The 10810-nt window shown below is 47.3% G+C and overlaps 4 protein-coding genes and 2 non-coding genes across 6 annotated transcripts; 4 read left to right on the plus strand and 2 right to left on the minus strand.

The window, feature by feature from the left end:
* The first annotated feature begins 1559 nt into the window (after positions 1-1559).
* On the plus strand, positions 1560-1633 carry Trnai-aau. Its single transcript has one exon. It is a non-coding gene; the product is annotated as a tRNA-Ile (tRNA).
* A 1597-nt stretch (positions 1634-3230) lies between these two features.
* LOC121590254 (putative hydroxypyruvate isomerase) lies at positions 3231-4928 on the plus strand. Its single transcript, XM_041909738.1, has 4 exons — positions 3231-3749; positions 3827-3938; positions 4247-4422; positions 4497-4928. The coding sequence occupies exons 1-4, from the start codon at positions 3548-3550 to the stop codon at positions 4808-4810; spliced, it is 804 nt and encodes a 267-aa protein (XP_041765672.1). The 5' UTR covers positions 3231-3547; the 3' UTR covers positions 4811-4928.
* On the plus strand, positions 4088-4158 carry Trnag-gcc. The gene has a single exon. It is a non-coding gene; the product is annotated as a tRNA-Gly (tRNA).
* A 57-nt stretch (positions 4929-4985) lies between the features above and the next one.
* Positions 4986-6505, plus strand: LOC121590581 (gustatory and odorant receptor 22-like). The gene is made up of 2 exons (XM_041910377.1): positions 4986-6326; positions 6389-6505. The coding sequence occupies exons 1-2, from the start codon at positions 4986-4988 to the stop codon at positions 6503-6505; spliced, it is 1458 nt and encodes a 485-aa protein (XP_041766311.1).
* Positions 6506-6549: 44 nt separating this feature from the next.
* On the minus strand, positions 6550-8207 carry LOC121588836 (L-dopachrome tautomerase yellow-f-like). Its single transcript, XM_041907245.1, has 3 exons — positions 8060-8207; positions 7792-7997; positions 6550-7717 (listed from the first exon to the last, which is right to left on the minus strand). The coding sequence occupies exons 1-3, from the start codon at positions 8205-8207 to the stop codon at positions 6803-6805; spliced, it is 1269 nt and encodes a 422-aa protein (XP_041763179.1). The 3' UTR covers positions 6550-6802.
* A 57-nt stretch (positions 8208-8264) lies between these two features.
* Positions 8265-10425, minus strand: LOC121588835 (L-dopachrome tautomerase yellow-f-like). The gene is made up of 5 exons (XM_041907243.1): positions 10213-10425; positions 9846-10105; positions 8990-9562; positions 8739-8930; positions 8265-8660 (listed from the first exon to the last, which is right to left on the minus strand). Exons 1-5 carry the CDS (start codon positions 10358-10360, stop codon positions 8511-8513), a joined length of 1323 nt encoding a protein of 440 aa, XP_041763177.1. The 5' UTR covers positions 10361-10425; the 3' UTR covers positions 8265-8510.
* Positions 10426-10810: the final 385 nt, after the last annotated feature.

The following is a 10810-nucleotide window of genomic DNA, read 5'->3' on the forward strand; positions in this document are numbered from 1 at the left end:
GACCGCCGCCAGCTAAATGGCAAACATAATTGCATTTCTCTAGTACTGATGCATCTGCAGCTGTCATACATTTTTGTCTTTTTTCCAGTAATTTTCCGACTTTTTCCTCATTGTTGTGTAGCACTGGACCTCATAAGGACTGTTTAGAAAATTCTTCGCACGCGCCATACACAATCTAACGCGAAAAGCCGGAAACACTTCGTCAAAACATAACTGGCTCCTCCAGTCATGTTTCTGTGCATGAGGGAGAAAAGGAGGCGCGCGCCCAAGTTCATCAAGACGACGAAGACTTCCGGTAAGCATAAACGTTTCAACATCTTCCCTCCGACCTGCGAGACGACTGTAGAAGCAGTAGCAGCAGTGAATGTTGACAAAATGTTTAATTGATTTCTTCTCGCGTACAGCCGTGCTCTCCGTCCACGGCTTCCTGTCCTGTCCAATCGATGCACAAACACGCTGTGTCAAGTGGAATGGAGTTCTTCTGCCTTTTGTGTAATAATCGACTTTCACCATCCGTAGGATAGTCGATGGATATTCTATTAAAATTCTTATCACGTTTCTAAACACAAACATGAAAAAAACATTTCGTCCCACAATTCGCCTTTTGTGCATTATAGATGTAAACACAATATTTTCTTGTTTTTTAAATCCCACGATCGGAAACGAGCCCCTTTGAGCGTGGTCGTAGATTCGTAGATTTAATCACCGAACCAATACTTTCTATTGCCTTCCCAGGGTTCATAATTTATGAATTGATGAAACGAACATGAAACCTGTCAGCAAGTGTGTGTATGTGTGTGTCTATATTTCTTTTCTTTTTGTCTCTTCTAAGCATTATATTCAATTGTGCCTGCTGTGTGTGACTGTTGTGGAGGGGGAAAAGGGGTGCCCGAAAATAGTAGGGACTGTAAACCGGAAGAGGTATTAATAAATTCGGACTGTGAATGCGCATTACAAAAGGCAAGGGATGGCGTTAAAGGGTTTGACAATAGGGAGAGGTAGAATAATTTTGAAGGTGTTGACAAGATTTGATGTTTTAATTTATGTAGCTCGCATAACGCAAAGGTTATTGGATACCTGTAGTTAATCATTTAGCCCGAAATAACTGTTTCATGGCGTGTGGGATTGTATTTATGCAATTAACTGGTTAAATGTCTTAAAGTAAAATGTGTTAAAAATAGTGGTAAGGCAATGTTAACATCAATGCATTAACGGCGATTTGAATTTTACTCATGTTTCTTTTAAGGATAGCCAGCATTCTCTAGTATTAATGAAAGTAGGATAGTTTATTTAAAATACGAAGAAAATCGTTCCCTAAATGCACAAATCTTTTTCGAACCCCTTTCAGATGGCAAATTGCGCTGAAATGTACGACGCACGAGCACACCACTGGATTTTTGTGCTCCGGTACGAAACATGTGGAAGGGTTTGAGTGTGTGTATTGCAGCAACCAACTGTACAACATGCGCTCCTGGTATCGAAGAGTTGTACGCAGAAGCGATGAGGTCGGCCATTGCAAATTGTATACCACCGAATGGATGCTTGTGGGAAGATATGGCGGCTCCATAGCTCAGCTGGTTAGAGCGTCGTGCTAATAACGCGAAGGTCGTGAGTTCGATCCTCTCTGGAGCCATATGACGCTTTTTTGTTCAGGCTTGTTTTATTTGTGATTCGAGACAATCTCTCGAATATGTTACCTTTAAGTAACACTATTATGTTTTAAGTTGATACGTCTACCAAATTCTACCTTCGTCTATCACACCACAACACTTGTCCACGCACTTCACGGGTAATATTTTCACGCATGCATTCGCGCATCAGCACGCATCCGCAGAAATTTACGCCCAAGACACCCGTTGTACGCGGGATCATACGTCGAACAAATGTCAATCTTAAATAACCCTTCGCTAATGAGTTTACGCGTCGCCAACCGTGCGCCGCACACACTGCTGCGCGACTATACAGGAGTAGCACAGCATATTTTGCATGTTGTCCAAACCTTTTGGAGTGTGCCGGTGTTCATATAGGTGCCCTTTTTCTGCACAAAACCATTTCCAAACATGTTTTCAAGCAGCATTGGCAAGCACCTCGCTTACCTGATCTTTGACAGGCTGTAGCAGTGTTTTAACACAAAACGTAGATTGACGGGTGCGTTTTTTGGGCTTTTCTAACGGACCATTTTTCATCTCGATTAGTCGTACACAGTCGTGTGTTGTCTATATGGTTAGTTGACCATGAAATGAATGTGTCATCGGCAGTTGTTTCAACTATGAAATATGTTCATTAGCCGAACGTTGTTTGCTATGCAAATTGTAGTTTTTTTTTAAATTCAGCACAGATTAATTGATTGTATATGGTAAATTAATCCTTATTATTAAAAGGAATTTTGTTGTTTTAATTCAACGTTTTTGAACAAAATTTATTATTTCAATATGTAATAAACTTAACTAATTTTGTATAATATATTAGTGCTTAAAAATACTTTCCTTGTTCCGTCCTTCTATGCCTCTTGCTCTATCTTTTCTGTAGCCTAATATGACTTTATTTTACTTCTGGTGCATTTAAAAGGGAAAATTACCTGAAATAATCCAATTTTATTTATGGCGAGAAGCGGTGTCTTCAATATGGTATGGTCGTTGACAAATTTTACCTATGATAGTATTCACTCGTACATAAGTACTATTAAACTAAAATAATGTTTTACCGCATTAAACTTGCTATAATAATATACCTTTGTCAGTTGGAATCTCCTCCAGTTATTAATCTAAATGCAATTTTAAAACGGCGCAACATATTAGTAAATATAAAGTAAAGAACAGTTGTATGATTTCATTCCTAGTAGTAGACTCCCTTAGCGATGGAGGGTGGCGCAGTTATTTATACACGGGGATGAACTGCATGCTTCCAATTCCCCACCCCACATTTTACACCACGTTCACTCAGCTGTTTTAGATAAACCGTGCAACCCTTAAATGGGGAGCTGGCAAGAATGAATCGCAAATGCTTGCCATGAACACGACAACACGAGAGCTGTCATGTATGCAATTGTTTTGCAAAGTTAGTTTTGAAGGAAACAAGCATAGGATCTATTTTTAAATTATCCATACATATAGAGAGATGGTAATTGCATAGAGTTGCTAAAGAATGTATCCATAGCAACCACACATCCCCTTTATTTCCCTTGGCATCCAGACGCAAAACGCTTCGGAAAACGGTTCATTGTTATGTCAAAAGCAGCTGAGCTCGGGTTGAACGCATTCTCCACATAAAAGTCACCCCTAACCACCCACAAGGGAGAAATCACACCAGCACCAGTCCAGTGTTGTTTGTGGTTTGGTGTGGCGGTCTTGTGTTCTCAAAACGCACCCGCAAAGGTTAATTAATTTCACGCACTGTTGGTAGTTTGATTGACACGAAACAAAACAAAAAGCTGCGGTTCGTTGGTTTTTTGGGGGTGCTTCTCAAGCCCACTGATAAGAGTGACAAATAGTGAAGGTTCTTCTCTCGTTAGCGTGTGAACACACATTCTTCGCCAACCTCACACAACATGACTGCGCTTAAGTTTTGTGCGAATTTGAATTTTATGTTCCTGGAAGCGAGTTCCTTCCTGGGTCGCTACCGTGCTGCAAAGGCGGCTGGCTTTCAGGGCGTTGAAGGACCATTTCCACCCGCCGAAATCAATCCGGAATCGCTGAAAGCCGTACTGGAGGAGACGGGATTGAGGCAAATCCTACTGAACATTGCGCTGGGTATGTGTGTGGAACGAAGTGCAGTGTGTGCCAACGGTAGCTGAAAGATTTTCAATGCAATTTTGTATGCTTTAAAGGAGCCGCGCAGGGTGGTCAGTTTGGGTGTGCCGCCCTGCCTGGATGGGAGTCGGAGTTTCTCGCCAATGTAGAACGCACCGTCGAATACGCCAAGGCTGTCGGTTGCGGGAAGTAAGTGTTGAGATGAGATAATGTTGTTTGCATTTGCAAACTCAATAGAGACATTGCACTGGAACGATAAGAAGGGTGACTTTGAAGGCAGTTGTTGATTGGTAGTGGTATAGCGAGCAGTAGGAGTTGATTCTCCCTTCCTTCACGAAGCATCGGTGGTTCAGTGGTAGAATGCTCGCCTGCCACGCGGGCGGCCCGGGTTCGATTCCCGGCCGATGCAGCTCGAGAGAGATTTTTGCTGCTTTGAGGTCAGAGTGGGCAAATCTCTTCTTTAACACAACATTGTTGTTTCACCTTCGTTTTTGCAGAATACACATAATGGCAGGTAAGCTGGAGGGTCCGGCAACGGAAGCACACGATCGTACCTATCTTGCCAATCTTCGACTCGCTGCTCCGATCTTGGAACGGAACAACATTATCGGTGTTATTGAACCCATTAACAAGTATGCGGTGCCTGGGTACTATCTTTCCTGTTACGATAAGGGTTAGTATTTCACCTCATCTTGACCTCTACAACCACACTAACCGCCCGTTTGCAACTATTGCTTTCACTTCTAGCTGTCCAGGCCATCACCTCCGTCGGCAGTCCGAATTTGAAGCTGATGTTCGATATCTACCACGCCCAGCATATACGCGGGAACATCACGAACAGCATCCGTGAGCTGGCGTCCCACATCGGACACGTGCAGTTGGCACAGGTACCGGGCCGAAACGAACCGGACAGTGATGGTGAATTAAACTTTCGCCACGTGCTACAAGTGCTGGACAGCGAGGGCCAGTACGCGGACGGCTGGGTTGGGTGTGAGTATCGCCCGCTGACCAGTACGGTCGAAGGACTCCGCTGGTTGCGTGACTTTGGCTATTGGCAGTGACATTGTCAACTTGGGTCGAGGGGGTCCTTTCTTGCCACCGGAGGACTGACCGAAGCGCCTTAAACATGTGTCAACATTATGCATAAGAAATGTGATCAAATAAACGGGACTGGGTGATACATGATGTTGGGTACAGGTGAAGTGTTTCCATTATTAAGCGATTATCGATGGTGGCATGCGTTGGAACGGTTGTCGCTACAGATATAAAACGGATCAAACACCACAAAGACGGGCTGAAAAGAATTTCATTCGGCGACATTGCCCTACAAAAACGATGGTTATCAAGGAAAGTGAGTTCGATGATTCGCTCGGGTACGCGTTGCTGCGCCGCGATATGGGCACCGTCTGGGACACGGCAAAGGACGAGCGAATGGTCAACGGTACGATGGATCCGGAGCTGATCCAGCGGGCCAAAGAGCGTGCCGTCCGGGCCCAGCTCAATTCCGCCGATGGCGACACGTGCGAAACGCACGACCAGTTCTACCGCGACCACAAGCTGCTGCTTGTGCTATTCCGGGGGCTGGCGGTGATGCCGATTACCCGTTCGGTGCCGGGCCGCATCACCTTCAGCTGGCGGTCGGCGGCGTCCATCTACGCGTTCTGCTTCTACATCGTCTCGACTGTGATCGTGCTGGTGGTCGGGTACGAGCGGATCAAGGTGTTCCAAACGACCACCAAGTTCGACGAGTACATCTACGGCATCCTGTTCGTGATCTTTCTCGTGCCCCACTTCTGGATCCCGTTCGTGGGCTGGGGCGTCGCGAAACAGGTCGCCATCTACAAGACGATGTGGGGCGCGTTCCAGGTGAGGTACTACCGCGTGACCGGCACCTCGCTTCAGTTTCCCCACCTGAAGCTGCTGATCGTGTTCCTTTCGATCGGCTGTCTAGTGTGCGCGATCGTGTTCCTGCTGTCGCTCAGCTTCCTGCTCGAGGGCTTTGCGCTGTGGCACACGTCCGCCTACTACCACATCATCACGATGCTCAACATGAACAGTGCGCTGTGGTACATCAATAGCCGCGGGATACGGGTGGCCTCCTCGAGCTTGTCGCGCTGCTTTCGCCAGGACGTGGCGATCGAGTGTACGGCGGCGATGATCTCGCGCTACCGCTTTCTGTGGCTGAATCTGAGCGAGCTGCTGCAAGCACTGGGCAATGCGTACGCGCGCACCTACTCGACCTACTGTTTGTTTATGTTCGTCAACATAACGGTGGCCATTTACGGGGCGCTGTCGGAGATCATCGACCATGGGTTTGGATTTTCGTTCAAAGAGATCGGCCTGATCGTGGACACGGTGTACTGCTCGACGTTGCTGTTTATCTTCTGCGACTGTTCGCACAATGCCACGCTGCAGGTGGCGCAAGGTGTGCAGGACACCCTGCTCAGCATCAATCTGCTGAAGGTGGATCAACCGACGCAGAAGGAGATCGATCTGTTCATACAGGCGATTGAGATGAATCCGGCAATCGTAAGCCTGAAAGGGTACGCGGAAGTGAATAGGGAGCTGCTCACATCGGTAAGTAGATGTCCGTACGGGTTTTTCCCCCGATATTCATGATCATGATTCGCACTTCGCAGAGCATTGCCACCATCGCTATCTATCTGATCGTTTTGCTGCAGTTTAAGCTGTCCTTGATATCGCAACAGATACCGGTAGAAATTATTGAAAATGTTAAGTTGCTACAGAAACAGTAAGGCCTAAGAGTAACTGATTGATGTTTCGTTGATCACGTGATAACTTTATTTAATTTTACAATTTTAATCTGTATTTCAAGAGCCACTGCTGGAGCTTCAACTTAATTAAAGAGGTAACGTAGTTTTTATTCTCGTCGTCGATCGCTGCACAATAAACGTAAAAGAAATATAAAAAATAAACTGGTAGACAAATTACAATTCATGTAAATGTAAAACTTTATATTTGAAAAATAATATTTTTTAATCCCCTGAAACCAATATGTACGGTCATAGATGTCTCATCGGTCCAAACAGCTTCTAAGCCACATTGTCACACTTCGTACCCCGGATGGCGACGGCCGGATCCTGGCGCCATAAGCGAAAATTGTAGTCACTCTCGTTCAACCGCCCGTAAATCCACACGGGCAAATTATTCGTCAACACCCACAGCACGCCGTCGGAGTCACTGGTCAGGTCGGACGGATAGATCAGCTCCCGATTGTCCAGATGCACAACCGCGTGATTCCCGGCCTCGCAGACTTGCCGCGTGTTCCAGCAGCCAATAGAGTTCCGGTTTATCTCCGCATAGAACAGTACCCCGGTACGCACATCGTAATGGTGCATCGTGGATTGCGTATTCGGACCTCGGTCACCCAACGGCTCAAACAGACTGGCGTAATTTCCCGACAATGCAATCCATTTGCTTCGCAGCACGTTCGTAAACGTCCCAAACTCGGTCGTACTAACCATTGGATGATAGTACACCATCTTCCCACTGGCCAGCGTATCGTTCTGTCCGAGCGCTATCGAAAACACTCCATCGTCCCACTCGAACCTCTGGCCGGCCACGTTCAACGCGGCCCGGGTAGCATCGTGTGCGAAGGAGCTGTGGTTAAACGACCACATATCGTTCTCGCGCAAACCGTACACGTGGATCGCGTTTGCGACAAGATCCGGGATGTAAGCGTAAGCTGCATCGCAATCCGTCGCTTCCACGTCCACGGTGAGGCTGGCCATACCGACTCCTTCCCGTACGATCGATGCCGGTATCGTGTACCGCTGGACTAGCTGGTCGCGCTTCAAATCGATGATCCAGATCTGGGGCCGCTGCACCTGCATTCGATTACCGGGATACTCGAGCATACCCGTATCGACGAACCAGAGCCGTTCGCAGGCATCCACCCTCGTGCGGTACACCGAGATCAGCTTGTGCAGGTCGGGTTCGTATTGTGGCTACAAAACAGTGTTCACCGTGATGCCAATTACATACTGTACCATTCTTGTAAGATTAAAGTGAAGTAACAAACCTGCAGTTCGTTAATCGAATAGGAGGGGTAGGCTTGGAGCGGTGGGCTACGATCACCCCGCGACATATTTGTTATATCGATCACGTTCAGCGTGGCCAGAATACCCGGCCTTCGGCGAGGAATGGTGATGAACAAGCGGTTTTTGTGATGCGTCGCACCCATGGGGACGTTGTTGTACGCCTGAAACGTTTCATTGTCGGTGGAACCTGGAATGGGAAATTGGGAGCGTTACCACCGAGTTCAACCAAGGCAAGTGCATTTTTCTAACCTTTGCTCCGATCCGGCTGGTCCGTGTAGGACATCTGTTTCCACTCGAAGACTTTCTCAAACTCTGTGCCAGCTACTCCCAGCACGAACAGTCCCCAAAGGATCTTAACAACGAAGCCGCGCGTACCATTCGTTTCTAGATTCAACATCCTAACCACCACGCTTGAATATTCAGCACCAGAGAAAAAAATTAAAATGGTGCCGAGTCGATTTGGAAATTAAACTTTTATTGGTTTTATTGTGAAGAAAGCGCTTAAGAAACTGCGTTGCACTATCTGATGATCTCTCGTTACACACTGATCAGTTACTGAATCACTTACTAATCGCGATACTGCAATGTCCATCACAAACGAGCGTAGTTCGTTAAATACTGATCCTACGAACACTTCGAAGTGTCTGCGTATCAACAACCTTGTGTCCCTTGTGTGTGTGTTCTACAACTGCAGCGTTGATTATGCACCCGGAGCACATATCGTGCCTGCGATCGCCCTAGCCGGTTTCTGACGCCAGATGCGAAAATTGTAGTCATCAGTGTCGAGCGATGCGTACAACCACCTTGGCAATCCGTTCGTCATGACCCACAGGTCACCATCACTGTCGAGCTGTTTGTGATGTGAAGGATCGTTAGTTTGTTATCAAGCAGTAGTGTGCTAAGCGAGACCGCCCCTGACCACCCTTACCGTCATATCGGATGGATAGATAAAGTTCTGATTGTCCAGTTGTACGATGCCGTGGTTTTCCGGCTCGAAGTGTTGCGCCGAGTTCCAGCAGCCGATCGCATTTCGGTTCACTTCTGCGTAAAACATCACACCCGTCTGGGGATCGTACTGGTGTATGGTGCATTGCGTTTTGATTCCCCGCTCACCGACGTACTGTTGAACGGAACTCCGAATGGGCATGACAAAACCACTTGAATTGAGAATGTACTTACCGTAAAGAGATGATCGTACCCACCGACATTGGCGAGCGTTTCATTCTGCAGTACACGGGAGTTCGTACGATACTCGGACGTGCTGGCCATGGCGTGGAAGTATACCGTGCGTCCCTCTTCTTGCGACCGTTGCGGACCGAGTGCCAGTGAGAAGATGCCATCGTTCCACCGGAATCGTACACCGGCCACGTTGAAGCCCGTCATGCGCGGATCGAACGACAGGTACAGGTGGTTGAACGTCCACATGCGATTGTCCCGGAAGCTGTACACGTACAGCCGGTAGTACGCTAGGTCCGGTATGTAAGCGTACGCACCGTCGCAATCGTCGCTCGACGAATCGACCGTAACGCTGGCCATACCGTGACCCTCGGGCACGATCGACTCCGGTATTTCAAACTGGCGTACCTTGCGATCCTGCAGCAGATCGATGATCCAGAGCGAGGGCCGCTGCACCTGTCGCCGGTGTCCCGGGTACTCGAGAAATCCGGTATCGACGAACCACATCCGATCGCACCGATCGACACGGGTGCGGTAGACAGAGATGAGCTTTTTCGGGTCGGGCTGGTATGGGGTCTGGAAGAAGTGGGAAGATTCAAGCAAAGCATAAGTATCAAAACCCCATATTTAGCAGTTAAAAATTTGCAAAAAATGCTTTTCATGATCATTAGAATGGCAAAATAACGGTGCCCCAAAACCAGTTTCTTCCAATTCAGCTCAAACGAGTTGCTGTTCCGTTCACTTGTGCTCTTAGTGATCTTTCGAGCGTAGCAAAATGTGATCCTCTTCCTCGATTTTAGAAATCACCGTGAGGTCACCTCTGAAGCGGGTTGTTCTTTTTTGTTTCTGTTTGCCTTACCCTTAGTTCGTTGGTCAACGCATTCGGATACGCGATCAGCTTGGGTGACTTGTCGCCTTCCGGCACCTGGTCTAGCACGATCACGTTCAGCGTGGACAGGATGCCGGTGCGCCGTCTCGGCACGGTTACGAACACTCGGCCCTTGTGGTGGGTCACCCCCATTGGCAAATTATGATACGGTACGAAGCTTTCGTTCAGTGACTCCATTCCGGGGGCTGCATCGTCTGGCACGTCCGGGAAGAAAACTCCATCCGATCCATCTTGCGTGAAGGGCAAGGATTAAAATGTAGGAAAAGCGTTAAAGAATTACTTATCACATCGTTTTCAAAGCAAGATTCGTGAACCTTGAAGAAGATGTGCTCTGTACCTTCGGCTGATGTATCGGTGTTGTTAAAATCGAGCAGCTTCCAGCGAAACACTTCCTCAAACTCGTCACCACGCACCACAGGACACAGAGACCCAGCGACCAGCAGCAGGGCGCAAGCGAACAACACGGACTTTCGGTTCTCACACATCTTGTCGACGGTGCAGCCTGATACGTTCTGACCGACGAGCCTTCAGTAGAACGCGGATAAATTGCGGAGTGAACCGGTTTTGCACCGAAGCGTTATTGATTTTTAAGACGTTTTTTTTTTGCAGCACGACCGCGAACTCGCCGGTGGACTGCAGCCAATACCGTAATCTATGTGTACTAGTGTTGGGAATAGTTCCATACATTGATGAACGAAACGAAACTGGAGGGAAAAGAACGGATCACGGAAAGCAGGTTCAAGCATACTGGTATACTTTACAGACGATCACATTAAAAATGGGATTTGTATGTTGTTTTATGCCCTCAATGTAAAATAATCACACAATATGATCGTATCGTATCGTATCGTATAAAAACAAAACACTTGTGCAGTGAATTGATCAGAAGAAAATTTTTACGTTATAGAATATTTCAACTTTAACAGTCGATCCAC

Source organism: Anopheles merus, chromosome 2R (genome assembly GCF_017562075.2).
Source record: "Anopheles merus strain MAF chromosome 2R, AmerM5.1, whole genome shotgun sequence".
NCBI lineage: Eukaryota > Metazoa > Arthropoda > Insecta > Diptera > Culicidae > Anopheles > Anopheles merus.

What these genes read in the sequence shown, in the direction of transcription:
- LOC121588835 (XM_041907243.1), bottom strand. Translation starts at nt 10,360, where the DNA reads ATGTGTGAGAACCGAAAGTCCGTGTTGTTCGCTTGCGCCCTGCTGCTG. An exon ending in CGTTGACCAACGAACTAAGG is followed by an intron (nt 9,563 to 9,845) that starts GTAAGGCAAACA and finishes CACTTCTTCCAG; the next exon opens with ACCCCATACCAGCCCGACCC. An exon ending in GGTACGATCATCTCTTTACG is followed by an intron (nt 8,931 to 8,989) that starts GTAAGTACATTC and finishes TCCGTTCAACAG; the next exon opens with TACGTCGGTGAGCGGGGAAT.
- LOC121590581 (XM_041910377.1), top strand. Translation starts at nt 4,986, where the DNA reads ATGCGTTGGAACGGTTGTCGCTACAGATATAAAACGGATCAAACACCA. An exon ending in ATAGGGAGCTGCTCACATCG is followed by an intron (nt 6,327 to 6,388) that starts GTAAGTAGATGT and finishes CGCACTTCGCAG; the next exon opens with AGCATTGCCACCATCGCTAT.
- LOC121590254 (XM_041909738.1), top strand. Translation starts at nt 3,548, where the DNA reads ATGACTGCGCTTAAGTTTTGTGCGAATTTGAATTTTATGTTCCTGGAA. An exon ending in CCTACTGAACATTGCGCTGG is followed by an intron (nt 3,750 to 3,826) that starts GTATGTGTGTGG and finishes TATGCTTTAAAG; the next exon opens with GAGCCGCGCAGGGTGGTCAG. An exon ending in AAGGCTGTCGGTTGCGGGAA is followed by an intron (nt 3,939 to 4,246) that starts GTAAGTGTTGAG and finishes TCGTTTTTGCAG; the next exon opens with AATACACATAATGGCAGGTA.
- LOC121588836 (XM_041907245.1), bottom strand. Translation starts at nt 8,207, where the DNA reads ATGTTGAATCTAGAAACGAATGGTACGCGCGGCTTCGTTGTTAAGATC. An exon ending in CCAGCCGGATCGGAGCAAAG is followed by an intron (nt 7,998 to 8,059) that starts GTTAGAAAAATG and finishes TTCCCATTCCAG; the next exon opens with GTTCCACCGACAATGAAACG. An exon ending in ATTCGATTAACGAACTGCAG is followed by an intron (nt 7,718 to 7,791) that starts GTTTGTTACTTC and finishes ACTGTTTTGTAG; the next exon opens with CCACAATACGAACCCGACCT.